Consider the following 22824-nt stretch of genomic DNA (forward strand, 5'->3'; position numbering starts at 1 on the left):
GGTGCACTGGGGACTGGAGGAGTAGTTTGGGATTGGTGTACTGGGGATTGGGGGAATGGTTTGGGATTGTTGTACAGGAGTGTTGGAGGAATAGTTTGGATTGTAGCACTGGGGATTGGAGGAAGAGTTTGGGATTGGTGTAATGGGGATTGGAGGAATAGTTTGGGATTGGTGTATTGCGGATTGGAGGAATAGTTTGGGTTTGTTGTACTGGGGACTGGAGGAATAGTTTGGGATTGGTGTACTGGGGATTGGAGAAATGGTTTGGGATTGGTGTACTGGGGACTGGACGAATAGTTTGGGAGTGTTGTACAGGGGACTGGAGGAATGGTTTGGGATTGGTGTACTGGGGATTGGAGGAATGTTTTGGGATTGGTGTACTGGAGACTGGAGGAATGGTTTGGGATTGGTGTACTGGGGACTGGAGGAATGGTTTGGGATTGGTGTACTGGGGACTCGAGGAATAGTTTGGGATTGGTGTACTGGGGATTGGAGGAATGGTTTGGGATTGGTGTGCTGGGGACTGGATGAATAGTTTGGGAATTGTGTTTGGGAATTGGGGGAATGGTTTGGGATTGTTTTACTGGGGGGTTGGAGGAATAGTTTGGATTGGTGTACTGGGGATTGGAGGAATGTTTTGGGATTGGTGTACTGGAGACTGGAGGAATGGTTTGGGATTGATGTACTGGAGATTGGTGGAATAGGTTGGGATTGGTGTACTGGGGATTGGAGGAATAGTTTGGAATTGATGTACTGGGGATTGGAGGAATGGTTTGGGATTGGTGTACTGGGGACTGGAGGAATGGTTTGGGATTGGTGTACTGGGGATTGGGGAAATAGTTTGGGATTGGTGTACTGGGGATTGGACGAATCGTTTGGGATTGGTGTACTGGGGACTGGAGGAATAGTTTGAGAGTGCTGTACTGGGGACTGGAGGAGTTGTTTGGGATTGGTGTACTGGGGATTGGAGGAATGGTTTGGGATTGGTGTACTGGGGATTGGAGGAATGGTTTGAGATTGGTCTACTGAGGGGTTGGAGGAATAGTTTGGGATTGGTGTATCGGAGATTTGAGGAATAGTTTGTGATTGGTATCCTGGGGATTGGGGGAATAGTTTGGGTTTGTTGTACTGGGGACTGGAGGAATAGTTTGGGATTGTTGTACTGGGGACTGGAGGAATGGTTTGGGATTGGTGTACTGGGGGTTTGGAGGAATAGTTTTGGATTGGTTTACTGGGGACTGGAGGAATGGTTTGGGATTGGTGTACTGGGGGTTTGTGGAATAGTTTGGGATTGGTGTACTGGAGATTGGAGGAATTGTTTGGGATTGGTGTAATGGGGACAGGAGGAATGGGGCTGATCCCAGTCAGGCCACAGCTATGGGGCCTACAGTAGACAGCACATGGATAACTGCTGAGGAACACCCTCTTCCAGAACAGTCTGTGCAGCGGTGACATTGTTTGATCGTTTGCTCCAATCCACTTATTTTGTGTTGTCCTACGCTGAATGTTGGACTCCCGAGTTCCCGAAAGGGCTCTGTTCGCAATGGCATCCGGGCGGGGGGGGGGGGGCTGTTCTCCCCCCTCAGCAACCAGCCTGTAGCTCGCTGCGCTGGCTGCAAGATGATAGAGTCTGCACACTGTCATAAAAATGGCCCTGTGCCCATGGTCAGAAACCAGCTAGGAATTGGGATACCTTCCAATGTTGGTGATGGTGGAACACAAAACCAAGGGGAGGACTGCTACACGATCAATGTTACCTCTCATTCATCCTGGTCTCCCTCTCACCGTACACCCAGCAATGAGTGTTTGATCAGCATCCATTTGAGGAGCTGCTGCTGGCATGATGGACCAAATGGCCTCCTTCTGTGTTGTAACCCTTCTGTGATGTGAGTGTTTGTGGTTTGTTGGCAAGGGAAGGGTGGGGAATGTTATAAAATGTCTGAAGGATAGCTGAAGAAGGTGATGGTGCCAAATGGGGATTCACACTGAGAAAGTGAGTCTACCTTCAACATCTAGGCACTGTGGTGGGCTGGACGACCACAGCAGGTTGTACATACATTCCAGAATCGCGGATCCTGTCAGCTTGTAGCCGGGAAAGCACTGATAACGTAACACTGATCCCACAGGGAACGGGGTCAGAGAGTCGGAAACGTTGATGTAACTGTGAGGAAACACCTGTGGCCTCAAACATCCTGCACAGGAACAAATTCACAGGAAAACCAGGTCAGTAATCTGTCAGGAAATCCAGTCTGATGATCCAACTCACCAAAGGAACCGGGTCACCACGGAAACTCAGACCCCAGTGGAACTCTGTCTGCGGGTAACCCTGTCCTCAACGAAACCGAGACGCCATGACACCCAGTCCCAATGACACCCAGTCTCAATGACACCCAGTCCCAATCAAACCCTGTCCCAATGACACCCAGTCCCAATCAAACCCTGTCCCAATGACACCCAGTCCCGATCAAACCCAGTCCCGATCAAACCCAGTCCCAATGACACCCAGTCCCAATGACACCCAGTCCCAATCAAACCCTGTCCCAATCAAACCCTGTCCCAATGACACCCAGTCCCAATGACACCCAGTCCCAGTGACACCCAGTCCCAATGACACCCTGTCCCAATGACACCCAGTCCAATCAAACCCTGTCCCGATCAAACCCTGTCCCGATCAAACCCTGTCCCAATCAAACCCTGTCCCAATGACACCCTGTCCCAATGACACCCAGTCCCAATGACACCCAGTCCCGATCAAACCCAGTCCCAATAACACCCTGTCCCAATGACACCCTGTCCCAATCAAACCCTGTCCCAATCAAACCCTGTCCCAATGACACCCAGTCCCAATGACACCCTGTCCCAATGACACCCAGTCCCAATGACATCCAGTCCCAATGACACCCAGTCCCAATCAAACCCTGCCCCAATCAAACCCTGCCCCAATCAAACCCTGTCCCAATGACACCCAGTCCCAATGACACCCAGACCCAATGACACCCAGACCCAACGACACCCTGTCCCAATCAAACCCAGTCCCAATCAAACCCTGTCCCAATGACACCCAGTCCCAATGACACCCAGTCCCAATGACACCCAGTCCCAATCAAACCCTGTCCCAATGACACCCAGTCCCAATGACACCCAGTCCCAATGACACCCAGTCCCAATCAAACCCTGTCCCAATGACACCTAGTCCCAATGACGCCCTGTCCCAATCAAACCCAGTCCCAATCAAACCCAGTCCCAATCAAACCCAGTCCCAATCAAACCCAGTCCCAATGACACCCACTCCCAATGACACCCACTCCCAATGACACCCACTCCCAATGACACCCTGTCCCAATGACATCCTGTCCAAATGAAACACTGTCCCAATGATACCTTGTCGCCAGTGCAACCCAGTCCCCAGGGCAACCCAGTCCCCAGGGTAACCCAGTCCCCAGGGTAACCCAGTCCCCAGGGTAACCCTGACCCCAGGGTAACCCTGAAGCCAGGGTAACCCTGACCCCAAGGTAACCCTCACCCCAAGGTAACCCAGTCCCCAGGGTAACCCTGATCCCAGGATAACCCAATCCCCAGGATAACACAGTCTCCAGGGTAACCCTGATCCCAGAGTAACCCAGTCCCCAGGGTAACCCTGATCCCAGGATAACCCAGTCCCCAGGGAAACCAGAGCCCAGGGTAACCTTGACCCCAGGGTCACCCAGTCCCCAGAGTAACCTTGACCCCAGGGTAGCCCAGTCCCCAGGGTAACCTTGACCCCAGGGTAACCCTGACCTCAGGGTAACCCTGACCCCAAGGTAACCCAGTCCCCAGGGTAACCCAGTCCCCAGGGGAACCCTGACCCCAGGGTAACCTGGTCCCCAAGGTAACCCTGACCCCAAGGTAACCCAGTCCCCAGGGTAACCCTGATCCCAGGATAACCCAGTCCCCAGGATAACCCTGATCCCAGAGTAACCCAGTCCCCAGGGTAACCCTGACCCCAGGATAACCCAGTCCCCAGGGTAACCCAGAGCCCAGGGTAACCCAGTCCCCAGAGTAACCCTGACCCCAGGGTAACCCAGTCCCCAGGGTAACCTTGACCCCAGGGTGACCTAGTCCCCAGGGTAACCTTGAACCCAGGATAACCCTGACCCCAGGGTAACCCAGTCCCCAGGGTAACCCTGACCCCAGGGTAACCCAGTCCCCAGGGTAACCCTGATCCCAGGGTAACCCTGACCCCAGGGTAACCCAGTTCCCAGGGTAAACCTGACCCCAGGGCAACCCTGACCCCAAGGTAACCCTGACCCCAGGGTAACCAAGTCCCCAGGGTAACCCTGACCCCAGGGTAACCAAGACCCCAGGGTAACCCTTGTGGAAAATTAGAAATGTTGTTTTTGCAGATGGGTGAGGGGGTGTCGTGGGAGAAAGGGAAGGGGAACATTATACAAACAGTCGCAGAATTCTTGTAGCATGTAGCATGTAGCATACTTAAGGCTAAGACTTTAATGAATATAGAGGGTCTTTTAAAGAAAATAGTTTTAAGCTAGAAAACAACTTTAAAGGGTTGGAGCTGACCACAAAAAGAAGCAGCTGGGCATTTCACAAGAAAGCTGATAATATGATAAGGGAAACTGGATCAAAGAACAAGCTGTAATAAACCAGGAACAAAGAATGCAGACAAGGACAGCAGGATGGCCAGATAAGAAAATAACTAACAAGTGAGGTAATCGGCTTATGATAGGATGGGAAAAGGGAGGCATGATCCCGCAACTTGTAAACTGAATAAGGATGATTTAATGTGTTGTTTTTGCACGATTTCTGCTTGATTGCAGAATCGTCTGGTTCTTGCAAGGCTGTAATAAATTGTTTCTGGATTAGTGGTGCTGGAAGAGCACAGCAGTTCAGGCAGCATCCGAGGAGCAGCGAAATCGACGTTTCGGGCAAAAGCCCTTCCTGATGAAGTGCTTTTGCCCAAAATGTCGATTTTGCTGCTCCTTGGATGCTGCCTGAACTGCTGTGCTCTTCCAGCACCACTAATCCAGAATCTGGTTTCCAGCCTCTGCAGTCATTGTTTTTACCTGTGTAATAAATTGTTCTTGTTTCCAAGACTTTGTCTCAGGCTGACTGATTTGTGAGTGAGTTCTGTTTCTCACACCCAGTCCCCAGAGTAACTCAGTCCCCAGGGTAACCCAGTCTCCAGGGTAACCCTGACCCCAGGGTAACCCTGACCCCAGGGTATCCCAGACCCCAGGGTATCCCAGACCCCAGGGTAACCCTTCCCCAGGGTAACCCTGACCCCAGGGTAACCCAGTCCCCAGGGTAACCCAGTCCCCAGGGTAACCCTTCCCCAGGGTAACCCTGACCCCAGGGCAACGCAGTCCCCACGGTAACCCAGACCCCAGAGTAACCCAATCCCCAGGGTAACCCTGACCCCACGGTAACCCAGTCCCCAGGGTAACCCTGACCCCAGGGTAACCCAGTCCCCAGGGTAACCCAGTCCCCAGGGTAACCTTGACCCCACGGTAACCCAGTCCCCAGGGTAACCCAGTCCCCAGGGTAACCCTGACCCCAGGGCAACGCAGTCCCCACGGTAACCCAGACCCCAGAGTAAACCAATCCCCACGGTAACCCAGTCCCCAGGGTAACCTAGTCCCCAGGGTATCCCTTTCCCAGACTAACCCTGACCCCAGGGTAACCCAGTCCCCACGGTAACCCAGTCCCCAATGTAACCCTGACCCCAGGGTAACCCAGTCCCCAGGGTAACCCTGACACCAGGGTAACCCTGACCCCAGGGTAACCCAGTCCCCAGGGTAACCCTGACCCCAAGGTAACCCTTTCCCATACTAACCCTGACCCCCGGGTAATCCAGTCCCCAGGATAACCCTGACCCCAGGGTAACCCAGTCCCCAGACTAACCCTGACTCCAGGGTATCCCTTTCCCAGACTAACCCTGACCCCAGGGTAACCCAGTCCCCACGGTAACCCAGTCCCCAATGTAACCCTGACCCCAGGGTAACCCAGACCCCAGGGTAACCCAGTCCCCAGGGTAACCCTGACCCCAGGGTAACCCAGTCCCCAGGGTAACCCAGTCCCCAGGGTAACCTTGACCCCACGGTAACCCAGTCCCCAGGGTAACCCAGTCCCCAGGGTAACCCTGACCCCAGGGCAACGCAGTCCCCACGGTAACCCAGACCCCAGAGTAACCCAGTCCCCAGACTAACCCTGACCCCAGTGTAACCCTTTCCCAGACTAACCCTGACCCCAGGGTAATCCGGACCCTAGGGTAACCCAGTCCCCACGGTAACCGTGACCCCAGGGTAACCCTTTCCCAGACTAACCCTGACCCCAGGGTAATCCGGACCCTAGGGTAACCCAGTCCCCACGGTAACCCTGACCCCAGGGTAACCCTTTCCCAGACTAACCCTGACCCCAGGGTAACCCTTTCCCAGACTAACCCAGTCCCCAGGGTAACCCAGTGCCCAGGGTAACCCAGTCCCCACGGTATCCCTGACCCCAGGGTAACCCTTTCCCAGACTAACCCTGACCCCAGGGTAACCCTTTCCCAGACTAACCCAGCCTGCCAGGCATCAGGTCCCCAGGAAAAGTCCGTTTGTTGGGAGCTAGTCCCGACGAATAAGGAAGAATTAGTAAAACTGGAGAATGAGAATTCTGGTCCACTTTATCTTGTAAAAGTCAAAATGAATTTCCAGTATGACCAGTATGTTCATTTCTGAGTATTACTGTTTATTTTTAACTTTTTGTTTCTTTCCCAGTCTACGAAGAAACTGAGTTGCCATGGAAACCCAGTTCCCCTGCTTCAAGCAGGTCTCTATGGGATTTCCTGCATCCTTTCACTGGTATTCTCTGGCATTCCGCACACCGCCCGCCCCCCCCACCGTCCCCCCCCCAACCCCACCACCACCACCACCACCGTCCCCCCCCCCCCCCCACCACCACCGCTCCCACTCGGTTTGTGCTGCAGTATTGGTTAAACTTCAGCCCTGGTTCCAGGCTGCAATAAACTGTTACTGCTGTCTACACCTGACTAACTCCACCTTCCTTAGCGAGCTCTTCTCAAATTTCCAAATTCCTGGATTTAATTGTTTTGACCCCAAGATGACACATTATGACTCAGAGACGCTTGGATGTAAAACTGGCCGGTTTACAACTTGGATGCTGCCTGAACTGCTGTGCTCTTCCAGCACCACTAATCCAGTATTTGCTTTTCAGCATCTGCAGTCATTGTTTTTACCTTTTATCTCCTTGGGCCACTGGCCCCGTTGTATGCCTTACTGAGTCTACCACTGGTTTTTCAGGTTCAGCAAGTTCCCTGTAAGTTCTACACCATCCTGACTTGGAATTAACTTGGCCCCTTTGGAGAAAGAATGTGGCTTGTCATCAGATATTTTGCTTTCACTTAATAAGCAGTCACCGTGAAAACTGAAATGTAGTGTCGGGCTGAAACTGTATACATGCTCAGCTGAGAAATGGAAACAGCAGTTTGTTATTGAAGCACTGGGGGTGTTAACAAGGATGTCAAATTTCCAAATCCTAATAGCTGTGAAACTGAAGGCGATGGGAGGCAGAGTTTGTCACCGGTGAAACTGTAAACTAATCACAGAACTGAGGAAAGACAAGTTAGGTTAATAAATCTGTTGTCTGGATTAGTGGTGCTGGAAGAGTACAGCAGTTCAGGCAGCATCCAAGGAGCTTCGAAATCAACGTTTCGGGCAAAAGCCCTTCATCAGGAATAAAGGCAGTGAGCCTGAAGTGTGGAGAGATAACCTAGAGGGGGGGTGGGGGTGGGGAGAGAGTAGCATAGAGTACAATGGGTGAGTGGGGGAGGGGATGAAGGTGATAGGTCAAGGAGGAGAGGGTGGAGTGGAGTCCACATTGTTGAAGTCCACATTGATGCCCTGGGGTTGAAGTGTTCTGAGGCGAACCCCAGGGCATCAATGTGGACTTCAACAGTTTCCTCATTTCCCTTTCCCCCACCTCACCCTAGTTCTAAACTTCCAGCTCAGTAACTGTCCCCATGACTTGTCCGGACTTGTCCTACCTGCTTATCTCCTTTTCCACCTATCCACTCCACCCTCTCCTCCCTGACCTATCACCTTCATCTCCTCCCCCACTCACCCATTGTACTCTATGCTACTCTTTCCCCACCCCCACCCTTCTCTAGCTTATCTCTCTACGCTTCAGGCTCACTGCCTTTATTCCTGATGAAGGGCTTTTGCCCGAAACGTCGATTTCACAGCTACTTGGATGCTGCCTGAACTGCTGTGCTCTTCCAGCACCTCTAATCCAGAATCTGGTTTCCAGCATCTGCAGTCATTGTTTTTACCTCCTTAATAAATCTGTTGTATGAATGCTCCAAACCTCACCAGAGGAAGGCAGACAGGACAGGTTTTAACAGTACTGAAGGCACAGTTTGAAATGTCTAGGAAGAAATATTTGAAAAGTTCCCGCAAAAAAAGGTCAGGGTTAGAGGACAGGATATAACTAAGGTGATGGACACCACAGAGGTGAACAGAAAGCATGTCCAGCCTGTGGAAATCAGTGTTCAACTGCGAGATGCTGAATCACTTTACTCGCAAGGGCTGAGTTAGAAAGAAGCAAAGCAAGTCTAAAAGGTAAGGCTGCTAAAGAGATGTCAGAAAAAAAATGTTTCTGACAAATCACTCTACACCATTGAACAGATTGGCATTGTCAAGTTTAAAGCTGAGGAATGGTTTGTGATTGTTAGAATGCTGACCACAGAAGGGGTTCTGAAAAAGGGTTACACCCGAAACGTTGACTTCCCCACCTCTTGATGCTGCCTGGCTTGTTGGGTTCTTCCAGCCTCCTGCCTGTCGGTTTTGGATTCCAGCATCTGCAGTTTTATTTTGTCTGACTGCAGAAGGAGAGCTTCAAATGATTGTGAACTGTCAAACACAGGTGCTTTCCACAACATCACTGACATGTCGGGAAAGACTGAATTGACTGGGCTTGTACTGGCTGGAATGGAGAAGAATGGTAAACGTACAAAATTCTGATGGGACTGGACAGGCAAGTCCAGAACTAGAGGTCAGAGTCTTAAGAATAAGGGGTAAGCTATTCAGGACTAAGATGAGGAAGAATTTCTTCACTGAGAGAATTGTGAAAAATTGGAATTCTCTCCTACAGGAAGCTGTTGGGGTCAGTTCATTCAATATATTCAAGACGTCGCCCTTGGGGCTAAAGGGATCAAGGGGCATGGAGAGAAAGCGGGAATGGGATACTGAGATTCCACGATCAGCCATGATCCTATTGAATGGGGATGAGGGCTCGAAGGGCCGAATGGCCCACTCCTGTGCCTATCATTTACATTTCTATGTTTTGAAGACATGTGTAAGTTATCAGGATAGTGACCTTAAAAATGGAGAGCTCGCGGGTAAGGTGGAGACCAAACAGTGGAACAAAACTCCGCCGAAGAGGAAAGCCTGAGCTGAGAGGTCAGTGCAGTGGGAAGAATGATGATGTGGAGGTGAAGTGAAACCCATTCAGCTCAGCTGAAAGAAGTCTAAAGCTTGGGGTTGGTCACTCACACACCAGGAGAGCTTTGTAGCATCTCACGGACCCATTGGCTGCTGGACATTGGCTGCTGGACATTGGCTTCGACATCTTCCTGGTCAACATCATTTTGAATCAGATGAGAATGGGAAACCAAAGAAAGACAAAGTGGAGGAGCTGAGAAACAAAGGAATATTTCAGAATGTGACCTATCCTACAGACCGGATTAAGAGTGTACTGGCAGTGATAGAAATCTGGGAAGCTGGGACTGTGGGTCTAAAGAATTTCAATAAGGCTTGGAAGAGATCTCAATACACGGGGCCAACTTAGAATCCGTCAGCATGGAAACAGACCCTTCAGCCCACAAGTCCACACCACCCCTCCCTTACCCTATATTTACCCCTGACTAATACATCTAGTCTACATAGCCCTGAATATTATGGGCAATTTAGCGTGGCCAATTTACCTAACCTGCATATCTTTGGACTGTGGGAGGAAACCGGAGCATCCGGAGGGAACCCACACAGACACTGGGAAAACGTACAAACTCCACACAGAAGTTGCCCAAGGGTGGGATCAAACCTGGGTCCCTGGTGCTGTGAGACAGCAGTGCTAACTCCGTGGCAAACCAAATATCTTTATTCCTTTGAAACCAAGAATTTTGTTATTCATTCATGGGACATGGGAATTGCCGGCTGGACTAACATCTATTGCCCGTCCCTAGTTGCCCCTTGAGAAGGTGGGGGTGAGCTGCCTTCCTGAACCGTTGCAGTCCACCTGCTGTAGGTTGACCTTCAATGCCGTTAGGGAGGGAGTTCCAGGATTTTGACCCAGTGACTCTGAAAGAATGGCACAATGTACAACAAACTCTGCGATAAGATGTAACTCTCCAAATGTTGCAGGAGATAGTGATGAAAAGATGGCGTGAAAGCATCAAGGTCACACCCGGTGCTACAAGACAGCAGGACTGACAGAGAGCAAGTGACAGCAAAAAAGGCATATTGGACAAAGAAATTAGAGTAATTCTTCATAAGGAGATGAGAAAAGAAATGCTGAAGTAAATTGATACAAGCCATAGAGAGCTACAGCACAGAAAGAGGCCATTCAACCCATCTTGTTTGTGCTAGTCAAAAACAATTACCTAACCATTCTCATGCCAAGCCATAAGCCAATACAGCCATATGGTCCATAGGTGTACAAACGGCCCTGTGTGTCCCTGTCAGTAAGTTACTGAAGGCTAACTTGCAGGTACAGCATACAAGGGGAGGCAGACTAACAATAAGGCCATAGGGCAGAGGAGAAGAAGTAGGGCCCATTCAGCCCATCGAGTCTGCTCCACCATTCAATGGGATCACGACTGATCTGATCATCCTGAACTCCACTTTCCTGCCTTTTCCCCAAACACCCTTGATTCCCTGACTGATCAAAAATCTGTCTACCTCAGTCCTGAACATGGCTCTGACCAAAAGCCTTCCGTGTTAATGAATTCCTACAGAGTTGCTACACTCAGAGAGAAGAAATTCCTCCCCATCTCCGTCTTAAATGTGTGACCCCTTATTCTGAGATGGTCCCCTCTGGACCCAGACCTTCCCACAACAACCTTTCCCCACCTGTTGTGTCATGTCCTCTTAGAATTTTGAAGGGATTTTCTTACAAAGAGCAGTTGAGCAGGCTGGGCCTGTACTTATTAAGGTTATCTGTCATTCTTCTGAATTCTAATGAGTACAGGTCCAACCTACTCAACTGCTCTTTGTAAGAAAATCCCTTCATACTCAGGATCAACCTGGTGAACGTTCTCTGGACTGACTCCAATGCCAGTACATCTTTCCTCAGATAACAGACCCAAAACTGTTCACAGCTGGGATCGGATTAGTTCCTCGCATGGTTTTAGCAAAACACCCACAGTTTTACACTTCATTCCCTCTGAAATAGAGGCCAACATTCCATTTGCTTTCCTCATTAACCACTCATCTTGGGTCACAGCTTTTTGTGATTCATGCACAAGAATTCTCCAAATCTGAAACAAAGACGGAAATTGCTGGAGAAACTCAGCAGGTCTGGCAACATCTGTGGAGAGAGAAGAAGAGTTAACATTTGAGTCTGCTGACTCCTTATCAGAATTGCCCAAATCCCTCTGTGCTGTAGCTTTCTGCAGTCTCTCCCCATTTAAATAATATTCAGCTCCTCTATTCTTACTGCCAAGTGGATAACCTCACATCTCCTGCATTATAGTCCTTCTGCCAGGTTTTTGCCCATTCACTAAACATAGAAACATAGAGGATAGGAGCAAGAGCAGGCCATTTGGCCCTTCATCACAATCATGGCTGTTGGTCCAACACAGTAGCCTAATCCTGCTTTCTCCCAATAACATTTGATCCCATTCATGCCAACTGCTGTATCTAGCTACCCCTTAAATACAGTAAAGGTTTTGGCATCAGCTACTTCCTGTGGCAATGAATTCGCAAGCCCACCACTCTCTGGGTGAAGAAATGTCTCCTCATCACCGTCCTAAATCACCCCAAATCCTCAAACTGTGAACTCTGGTTCTGGATGAACCCACCATCGGGAACATCCTTTCTGCATCTACCCTGTCTAGTCCTGTTAGAATTTTATAAGTCTTTATGAGATTCCCCCTCACTGGTCTGAACTCCAGTGAAAACAATCCTAACCTCGTCCATCTCTCCTCCTACGTAAGTCCTGCCGTTCCTGGAATCAGCCTGGAAAACCTTTGCTATACTCCCTTGACAGCAAGAGCATCCTTCCTCAGAAACTATCCACAATATTCTAGGTGTGGCCTCACCAAGGCCCTGTAAAACTGTGGCAACACATCCCTGCTCCTGTCCTCGAAACGTCTCGCGATGAAGGCCAACAAGCTATTTGTTGCCTTTATGTCTGCTGCACCTACATACCTCCCTTCAGCGACTGGTGCACAAAGACACCCAGGTCCCACTTCACACTTCCCTCTTGCAATTTACTGCCATTCAGATAGTAATCTGCCACCTTGCTTTTGTTTCCAAAGTGAACCACCTCACATGTATCTAAATGATACTGCATCTGATTTGCCCACTCAGCCAATGGGTCCAGATCATGCTGAAGGATCTCTGCATCATTGTCACAGTTCACCCTCCCACCCAACTTGGGATCACCTGCAAACTTTGAGATATTACATTTGTTCCCTCATCCAAATCATTAATATATATTGTGAATCCCTGTGGCACCCCACTAGACACCGCCTGCCAATTTGAAAAGGGCCCATTAATTCCCACTCTTTGCTCTCTGCCAACCAGTTGCTATCCATCTCAATACCCTTCCCCAATCCCATGTGCTTTCATCTTGCACAATAATCTCTTATACAGGATTTTGTCAAAAGCTCTCTGAATGTCCAAATATACCACATCGACTGGTTCCCCCTTGTCAACTCTACTAGTTACATCTTCAGAGAATTCCAACTGATTTCTCAAGCATCATTTCTCCTTCAAAAATCCATGCTGACTCTGTCTGATCCTGCCACTGTTTTCTCAATGCTCTGCTGTAAAGTCCTTGATTATAGATTTGAGAATTTTCCCCACTACCGATGTTAGGCTTACTGGTCTATAATTCCCTGGTTTCTCTCTTTTTGAATATTGGAGTAACATCAGCTATTCTCCAATCTGCAGGGACTCTTCCAGAGTCTAGAGAATCCTGGAAGGTGACCATCAATGCATCCACTATTTTTACAGCCAATTCCTTAAGTACTCTGGGAAGTAAATTATCAGGCCCCGGGGATTTATCCACCTTAAATCCCATCAATTCTCCTAGCACTATTTCTCTATGATAGTGATCTCCCTCAGTTCTTCCCTCTCACTAAATCTTGCATTCTCTGACATTTCTGGTCTCTGATTTGTATCCAGTTTTGTGAAGACAGAACCAAAATAGCTGGGGCCCTGGCAGATATTTTTGTAGCATCCTTAAATACAGGTGAGGTAGACAATAGACAATAGACAATAGATGCAGGAGTAGGCCATTCTGCCCTTCGAGCCTGCACCACCATTCAATATGATCATGGCTGATCATTCCCAATCAGTATCCTGTTCCAGCCTTACCTCCATAACCCTTGACTCCACTATCTTTAAGAGCTCTATCCAATTCTTTCTTAAATGAATCCAGAGACTGGGCCTCCACTGCCCTCTGGGGCAGAGCATTCCACACAGCCACCACTCTCTGGGTGAAGTAGTTTCTCCTCATCTCTGTCCTAAATGGTCTACCGCGTATTTTTAAGTTGTGTCCTCTGGTTCGGCACTCCCCCATCAGCGGAAATATGTTTCCTCCTGCCAGAGTGTCCAATCCTTTCATAATCCTATACGTTTCAATCAGATCCCCTCTCAGTCTTCTAAACTCAAGGGTCTACAAGCCCAGTCGCTTTAGTCTTTCAGTGTAAGGTAATCCTGCCATTCCAGGAATTGACCTCGTGAACCTACGCTGCACTCCCTCAATAGCCAGAATGTCTTTCCTCAAATTTGGAGACCAGAACTGTACACAGTACTCCAGGTGTGGTCTCACCAGGGCCCTGTACAGCTGCAGAAGCACCTCTTTGCTTCTATACTCAATCCCTCTTGTTATGAAGGCCAGCATGATATTAGCCTTCTTCACGACCTGCTGTACCTGCATGCTTGCCTTCATTGACTGGTGGACAAGAACACCCAGATCTCTCTGAACAGCCCCTTTACCTAATTTGATACCATTGAGGTAGTAATCTGCCTTCCTGTTCTTGCCACCAAAGTGGATAACCAGACATTTATCCACATTAAACTGCATCTGCCATGCATCTGCCCACTCACCTAACTTGTCCAGGTCACCCTGTAATCTCCCAACATCCTCATCACATTTCACCCTACCACCCAGCTTTGTATCATCAGCAAATTTGCTAATGTTATTGCTGATACCATCTTCTATATCATTTACATATATTGTAAAAAGCTGCGGTCCCAGCACGGATCCCTGCGGTATCCCTGGTCACTGCCTGCCATTCCGAAATGGACCCGTTAATCACTACCCTTTGTTTCCTATTAGCCAACCAATTCTCTATCCAATCTAGTACTTTGCCCCCAATCCCATGCGCCCTAAATTTGCTCACTAACCTCTTGTGTGGGACTTTATCAAAAGCTTTCTGAAAGTCCAGGTACACTACATCCACTGGATCTCCCTCGTCCATCTTCCGAGTTACATCCTCAAAAAATTCAAGAAGATTAGTCAAGCATGATTTCATGCTTGATTTCATGATTTCAGGTACTGGAGGACTGGAGGGTTGCTACAGGAATATCCCTGTACAAGAAGGGTAGTAGGGATATTCCGGGTAACTACAGACCAGTGAGCCTGACGTCGGTGGTGGGAAAGTTGCTGGAGAAGGTACTGAGGGATTGGATCAATTTATATTTAGGAAAGAATGGGCTTATCAGTGATAGGCAACATGGTTTTGTGCAGGGGAGATCGTGCCTTACCAACGTAATAGAGTTCTTTGAGAAAGTGACCAAGGTGAGAGGTGGAAAGTCTAAGGGGGATAAACGCGGCAAGTACTTCCCACAGAGGGTGGTGGGCGTTTGGAATGTGTTGCCAGCAGAGATGGTAGAGGCAGGCACGATAGATTCATTTAAGATGCTTCTGGACAGATGCACGAGTAGGTGGGGAGCAGAGGGATACAGATGCTTAGGAATTGGGTGGCCGATTTAGACAGTACATTTGGATGGGCTCAGGTTTGGAGGGCCGAAGGGTCTGTTCCTGGGCTGTAAATTTTCTTTGTCTTATCTATTCAGTTTCACAGCCATTTCTTTGTCTCCTATTATATATTCCCCCATTTCTGTCTGTAGGGGACCTACATTTGTCTTCACCAATCTTGTTCTCTTCATGTACCAATAGAAACTCTTTGTGTCAGACTTCATGTTCCCTGCAAGCGTCCTTTCGGTCTGTATTTTCCCATCTTCATCAACCCTTTGGTCCTTCTTTGTTGAATTCCGAACTGCTCCCAGTCCTCAGCCCCATTGCTTTTCTTGGCCAACCTGTATGCTTCTTACTCAGATTGGATACTATTGCTAATTTCCTTTGTAATCCATGGATTGGCCCTCTTACCCATCATGCCTTTGTGTCAGACAGGAATAAACAGTTGTTGCAGCTCCCCCTCGTATTACTTGAATGTTGGTCATTGCCTATCCACTTTAAGTAATTCTCTCAAGTCTATCAAGGCCAACTCAAGCCTCATATCTTCACAGGTTTTCCTTTATTAGGATTCAGCACCCTAGTCTCCAAATCAATGACCTGACTCTCCACCTGGATGTTATGGTCACTCATCCCCAAGGGGTGTCACACAGCTAGATTGGCAATGATTCCGCTCCCATTACACAGTACCCAGTCTAAGATGGCCTGCTCACTGGTTGGTTCCTCCACATATTGCTCAAGAAAACCATCCCATATACACTCCAGGAATTCCTCCTCTATGATATTGTGGCTAATTTGATCAGCCCAATCTATGTGCAGATTAAAATCACCTCTGATCACCAATATTCCCTTATCACCTGCATCGCTAATTCCCTGTTCAGTACCATTGCCACCATCACCGCTGCAGTTTGAGGGTCTGTATATGACACCCACAAATGTTTTATGCCCCTTGGTGTTTCTCAACTCTCTCCATACAGACTCCACATAGTCAGAGCTTATATCCTTTCTCACTAATGTGTTAATTTCCTCTTTATCCAGCAATGTCACTCCACCACCTTTTCCTTTTTGCCTGAATACCCCGGGACATTCAGTTGCCATCCACATTCACCCTGGAACTGTGTCTCCCTGATCCCAATTATATCGTACCTGTTTACATCTATCTGTGCGATTACGGCAATCACTTTAGTTTGAATGCTTCATGCAGTTAGATACAAAGCTTTTAAATTTGTTCCACTGGTAAATTTCCCTACCTTTTTCTAATTCCTTTTATAAACCTGTCTACTTCCCTCTGCAGATTCTTTGTGTCACTCTCACCACTCTCCTTCCCACTTATCTTTGTAACATCTGCAGACTTAAGTTATAGTACATTTACTTTCCTCACCCAAGCCATGAATCTATGTTGTAAATAATGCTGGCCCCCAGCGCTAATCCTTTTGCACTCCACCTATTACAGTTTGCCACCCTGAAAATGCTCCCTTCATCCCAACTTTCCACTTTGTAAAGGTTAGATTAGATTAGATTACTTACAGTGTGGAAACAGGCCCTTCGGCCCAACAAGTCCACACCGACCCTGCCGAAGCGCAACCCACCCATACCCCTACATCTACCCCTTACCTAACACTACGGGCAATTTAGCATGGCCAATTCACCTGACCTGCACATCTTCTGGATTGTGGGAGGAAACCGGAGCACCCGGAGGAAACCCACGCAGACACTGGGAGAATGTGCAAACTTCACACAGTCAGTCGCCTGAGGCGGGAATTGAACCCAGGTCTCTGGCGCTGTGAGGCAGCAGTGCTAACCACTGTGCCACCGTGCTGGCCCTTCAGGGGGAGAGGGCTTCACATGAATCGGGATGAGGAGCTGCCGGCTGCCATTCTGTTCACCCCAAACCCCCAGCTCCCAGAGGGTAACTTGGATTGTGACTATGGGCATGGCCCACATACAGCAGACAGGCCCCACTGACATGGCAGAGGTCTCTCATCACCTGATTGATGGCATACATACCTTGGCAGGTGGGCAGGTTGTCCCAAATCCCATCATCTGGGCACAGAGTTACCATGTTTTCCATGTCTGGGTAACGGATCTGGAATCCTCGGTGACAGCTGACAGTGAGCTGGTCACCAGGCCGGTAGGTGTTGTTGTACACATCGGCATCTTCGATGTATGGCACAGGGCACACCGTCACTTCAAGTGAAGAAACAGGCGGTCAGAATCATGGAAGCAAAGGCCTGACCCACCCTGCCTTCCACTCTCTCCTTGGTGTTCATCCTTTCTCCTGATCGCTCAGCTTCACGCTCGGCTCAAACTCTGCAAGGGTCAGCTCATCTCTCACACGGCAGACCCAACTCATACATGGGCAGGGAGTGATGCCACGCCGTGCAGGGAGTCACAGTGAATAGAGACCGCAAGTCAGCAATAGGGGCCTTCAGGACAAACAAGGTCAGAGTTAAACTAAGCAAAGCAAAAGAGAGGGAGGAAAATCTGAGGTAGAATCCAATGAAATGGAAAGAGAAACATTGGGAAGTAAACAGCGAAAAGAAATATTTGTTTAGGTCCATTCAAAGATGGATGAAATTTGGATTGGTCTAATGTTTGCAAAAAACTCTATCTATATGTGTGATAGCATGAATGTGTATGTTGTGTGTCAGTCTGTGTTTTGGGGCATTTGTTGTCTGTATGTCAGTAGGTTGTCTCAGTGTCATGTTGGTGAATGCTTTAGAATGTGTGCATATGTAACTCTGAGTGGGTGTGCATTAAGATGTTTGAGTGTGCAGAGTGTGTGTAGGTGCACATGTGGACAGACAGACAGACAGACACACACACACACACACTCACACGCACTCACAACTTTGTCGTTATTGAGGAAGATATAAATAATATCCCAGAATCAGAGGGACATTGGTGAATGAGGAATGAATGTAAGTAAATCTTGGTAAGAGGGTTGTGCTGCAGCAATGGGACTGAAAGTTTATAATTCCCCAGGAGCTAACATTCCTCCTCTCAGAATGTTGAAATAGATCACTATGGGGATCATGGATTCATTGATGGTCATCTTCCAAAACTATATAGATTCTGGAGTGGTTCCTGCAGATTGGAAAAATATCAAATATCATTTTGCTATTTAAGAAGGGAGTGAAAGAGGACATGAGGAACTGTTAGCCATAGTGGCTACGAAGATGCTCAAATCTATAACTAATCTGATAAATAGATGGATAATAATGATCTGACTGGATATAGTCAGCATGAATTTGTAAATGGTGATTTGAGTTGGAAGACGCTGTGCAATTTGTTTGAGGATGTTACAAACAGAATTGATAAAGGGAAGTCAATGGACATAGTATACTTGGATTTTCAGAACATTTTCAATAAAGGCTCCCAAAGAGATGGAAACACATTGTGTCATGAGGAAAGTGGAAAGCAGCTTCAGGAGAATTTGGCCAGACTTAGTGAATGGAGGAGAAGGTGGCAGATAGAATATCATGTGGAAACATTTCAGGTAGAAGAATCAGATGTTCCAAGTATTTTTTAAAGGCTGAGGGATTGGATAGTGGAGATGGGAAACTATACCTGAGTATCCCTGTCTATGATTCACTGAAGGACAACGTGCAGATACAATATACAAGGGGAGGCAAGGGCCAACGAGCAATAAGACCATAAGATGTGGCAGCTGAACTGGGCCATTCGGCCCATCGAGTCTGCTCCACCATTCAATGAGATCTTGGCTGATCTTCAACTCCACTTTCCTATCTTTACTCCAGAACCCTCGATTGTCTTACTGATTAAAAATCGATCTCCATTTTGAATAAACTTAATGATTAACCCTTGATAGTCCTCTGGGGGAAAGGACAACCATCTGAGAGAAGAAATTCCTCCTCATCTCAGTTTTAAATGTACAACCTTTCATTCAAGCCCCAACTAATGACGTTGGGTTCAATCAACCATGGCAGTGAAAACACAATTCAATAACATTCTGGAAGTAAAGGAAAAGTTAGCCGAATGGTGACCACGTACCACGAGCCAATGTTGTAAAAGCTGGTCTGATTCATTAATGTCCTTTAAGGAAGGAAATCTGCCATCCTTACCTGTTCTGGCCTACAAGTGACTCCAGACCCACAGCAATGTGGCTGGCTCTGAACTGCCCTCTGAAATGCTCTGAACAAGCCACATGGACCAATCAGGGATAGGCAATAGTGCTGCCCCAGCCACAGCACGTGAATGTATAAAAATCAATTAGGGAGGCTAATGGGATAACACATTCTGGTGAGATTCCCTACAGGCCCTTCAGCCTAACAAGGCCACACTGACCCTCTGAAGAGTAACCTACCCAGATCCAGAACCCTGCCCTATATTTCCCCCTGACTAATATAGCTAACACTGCGGGCAATTCACCTGTACACCTTTGGACTGTGGGAGGAAACCGGAGCACCCGGAGGAAACCCACACAGACACGGGGAGAATGTGCAAACTCCACACAGACAGGTGCCCGAGGCGGGAATTGAACCCGGGTCCCTGGTGCTGTGAGACAGCAGTGCTAACCACTGCACCACTGTGCCACTTGTTCTTAGATATCTAGAATCTCCTCAAGTGGAGTGAAGGACTCTGTGAGTTGGATTCTGTCATCCATTTGGTGAGACAAACTGCCCCTTAATGGAGGTAAAGCACACCTTGGAAAGGTACGTGACCTGAAGGATGACCCCATTTGGGAAAGGTCAAGTGCACCTTTCAATTGTTCAAAGTTGATATGTCTGTGTTTAAAAAAGTGTAGCTGCCTGTCAAACTGATACAGAACGACATCACACTGCTGCACCCAAGAAAAGCAGAAGAGAACTATCTATACAATGTTTTCAAGAAAAACGTCTATCCATTAAACACAATCCACTGATTCCTCAGAAACAAACCCAGACAAGCAGACACAACACAACCAAAACCTACAGCCACATTACCTCACATCAGAATGTATCAGAAATGACTTCCAGACTACTCAGACCCCTTGGCATCGGGATAGCCCACAAACCCACCAACAGACTTAAACAGCGACTAATGAACCTAAAGGACCCATTCGATATCACCAGCAAATCAAACGTCATTTACAAGGTACCATGCAAGAATTGTAAAAAACTCGACATCAGACAAACCAGCAGGAAACTAGCCACCAGGACACATGAACACCAATTGGCCACCAAAAGACATGACCCATTCTCACTAGTTTCTGTACATACAGACAAAGAAGGACACTGACTGGGACAACGCACACATCCTCGGACAGGTGAAACAAAGACACACACAAGAATTCTTACAGGCATGGCATTCTAACCAGAACTCCATCAATAAACACATCGACTTAGACCCTATTCACCTTCCCTTGAAAAATAGAACAGGAAATGGGGGATCCTTCCATATCTAGCACAAATTCACCTCCACACACATCATTTACTGCATCTGCTGCACCCGATGTGGCCTCCTCTATATTGGGGAGACAGGCCGCCTACTTGCGGAACGTTTCAGAGAACACCTCTGGGACACTCGGACCAACCAACCCAACCGTCCTGTGGCTCAACACTTCAACTCCCCCTCCCACTCCACCAAGGACATGCAGATCCTTGGACTCCTTAATCGCCAGACCATAGCAACACGACGGTTGGAGGAAGAGAGCCTCATCTTCTGCCTAGGAACCCTCCAACCACAAGGGATGAACTCAGATTTCTCCAGCTTTCTCATTTCCCCTCCCCCACCTTGTCTTAGTCCCAACCCTCGAACTCAGCACCACCTTCCTGACCTGCAATCTTCTTCCTGACCTCTCCGCCCCCACCCCCACTCCGGCCTATCACCCTCACCTTGACCTCCTTCCACCTATCGTATTCCCAACGCCCCTCCCCCAAGTCCCTCCTCCCTACCTTTTATCTTAGCCTGCTGGACACACTTTCCTCATTCCTGAAGAATGGCTCATGCCCGAAACGTCGATTCTCCTGTTCCTTGGATGCTGCCTGACCTGCTGCGCTTTTCCAGCAACACATTTTCAGCTCTGATCTCCAGCATCTGCAGTCCTCACTTTCTCCTAGAAATGACATCGCCCATCTTAAGAAACCAAGACCTATAAATAGAGGTAGGATATACCACCAGCGCTTCACTGGAAATGCTCACTGATGATGTTACCGAGTCATGGTGGTGAAACATCTGAAAACAAACCTTCCAGCTCAGCGAGCGAACATACAAACTTCTCATCAATCTGAGCTACAACTCTTCTCAAAAATCACTGACATTGAACTATCAAATGCTGTCAAACTCCACCATCTTTTCCCTAGAGTGGGGTGTACATTTTCCCCAGGGTGAGGGATCTCAAAAACAGGGGGTGGATTTTTAAGGTAAGAGGGCAAAAAGTCAAAAAAGACATGACAGGCAATTGTTTTACACAGAGGGTAGTTCATAGAGTCATAGAGATGTACAGCATGGAAACAAACCCTTCAGTCCAACCCGTCCATGCCGAGCAGATATCCCAACCCAATCTAGTCCCACCTGCCAGCACCCAGCCCAGATCCCTCCAAACCCTTCCTATTCATATGCCCATCCAAATGCCTTTTAAATGTTGCAATTGTACCAGCCTCCACCACTTCCTCTGGCAGCTCATTCCATACATGCACCACCTTCTGTGTGAAAAAGTTGCCCCTTAGGTCTCTTTTATATCTTTCCCCTCTCACCCTAAACCTTTGCCCTCTAGATCTGGAGTCGCTCAACCCAGGGAAGAGACTTTGTCTATATACACTATCCGTGCCCCTCATAATTTTGTAAACCTCTATAAGGTCACCCCTCAGCCTCCGACGCTCCAGGGAAAACAGCCCCAGCCTGTTCAGCCTCTCCCTATAGCTCAAATCCTCCAACCCTGGCAACATTCTTGTAAATTTTTCTGAATCCTTTCAAGTTTCACAACATCTTTCTGATAGGAAGGAGACCAGAATTGCATGCAATATTCCAAACCTGGCTGAACCAATGTCCTGTACAGCCTCCCAATTCCTGTACTCAATACTCTGACCAATCAAAGGAAAGCATACCAAACGCCTTCTTCACTATCCTATCTACCTGCGACCCCACTTTCAAGGAGCTATGAACCTGCACTCCAAGGTCTCTTTGTTCAGCAACACTCCCTAGGACCTTACCATTAAGTGTATAAGTCCTGCTAAGATTTGCTTTCCCAAAATGCAGCACCTCACATTTATCTGAATTAAACTCCATCTACCACTTCTCAGCCCATTGGCCCATCTGGTCAAGATCCTGTTGTAATCTAAGGTAACCCTCTTCGCTGTCCACTACACCTCCAATTTTGGTGTCATCTGCAAACTTACTAACTGTACATCTTATGCTCACATCCAAATCACTGATATAAATGAAAAGTAGAGGACCCAGCACCGATCCTTGTGGCACTCCACTGGTCACAGGCCTCCAGTCTGAAAAAGAACACTCCACTACCACCAGTTCACATGTGGAATTAACTTTTTAAATTTACAATTTTAAAATACATTTGGATAAGGCCATGACTAGGAAAGGTTTGGAATGATATAGGCCAGGAGCAGGTAGGTGGGACTAATCTAATTTGGGATTATGTTCAGCATGGACTGGTTAGAGCTA

General features: G+C 48.1%; 1 protein-coding gene across 5 annotated transcripts in view; it reads right to left on the reverse strand.

Moving 5' to 3' along the window:
* susd4 (sushi domain containing 4) overlaps positions 1 to 22824 on the reverse strand; it is a 231690-nt gene that overhangs the window by 60662 nt on the left and 148204 nt on the right. For all 5 annotated transcript variants that reach the window (XM_072550737.1, XM_072550741.1, XM_072550736.1 and 2 more), the window contains 2 exons: positions 17209 to 17388; positions 2004 to 2192 (listed from right to left, as the gene is read on the reverse strand). In XM_072550737.1, the coding sequence (XP_072406838.1) occupies positions 2004 to 2192; positions 17209 to 17388 (369 nt within the window). The remainder of the gene's footprint in view (positions 1 to 2003; positions 2193 to 17208; positions 17389 to 22824) is intronic.

Source organism: Chiloscyllium punctatum, chromosome 3, assembly GCF_047496795.1.
Source record: "Chiloscyllium punctatum isolate Juve2018m chromosome 3, sChiPun1.3, whole genome shotgun sequence".
NCBI classification, from domain to species: domain Eukaryota; kingdom Metazoa; phylum Chordata; class Chondrichthyes; order Orectolobiformes; family Hemiscylliidae; genus Chiloscyllium; species Chiloscyllium punctatum.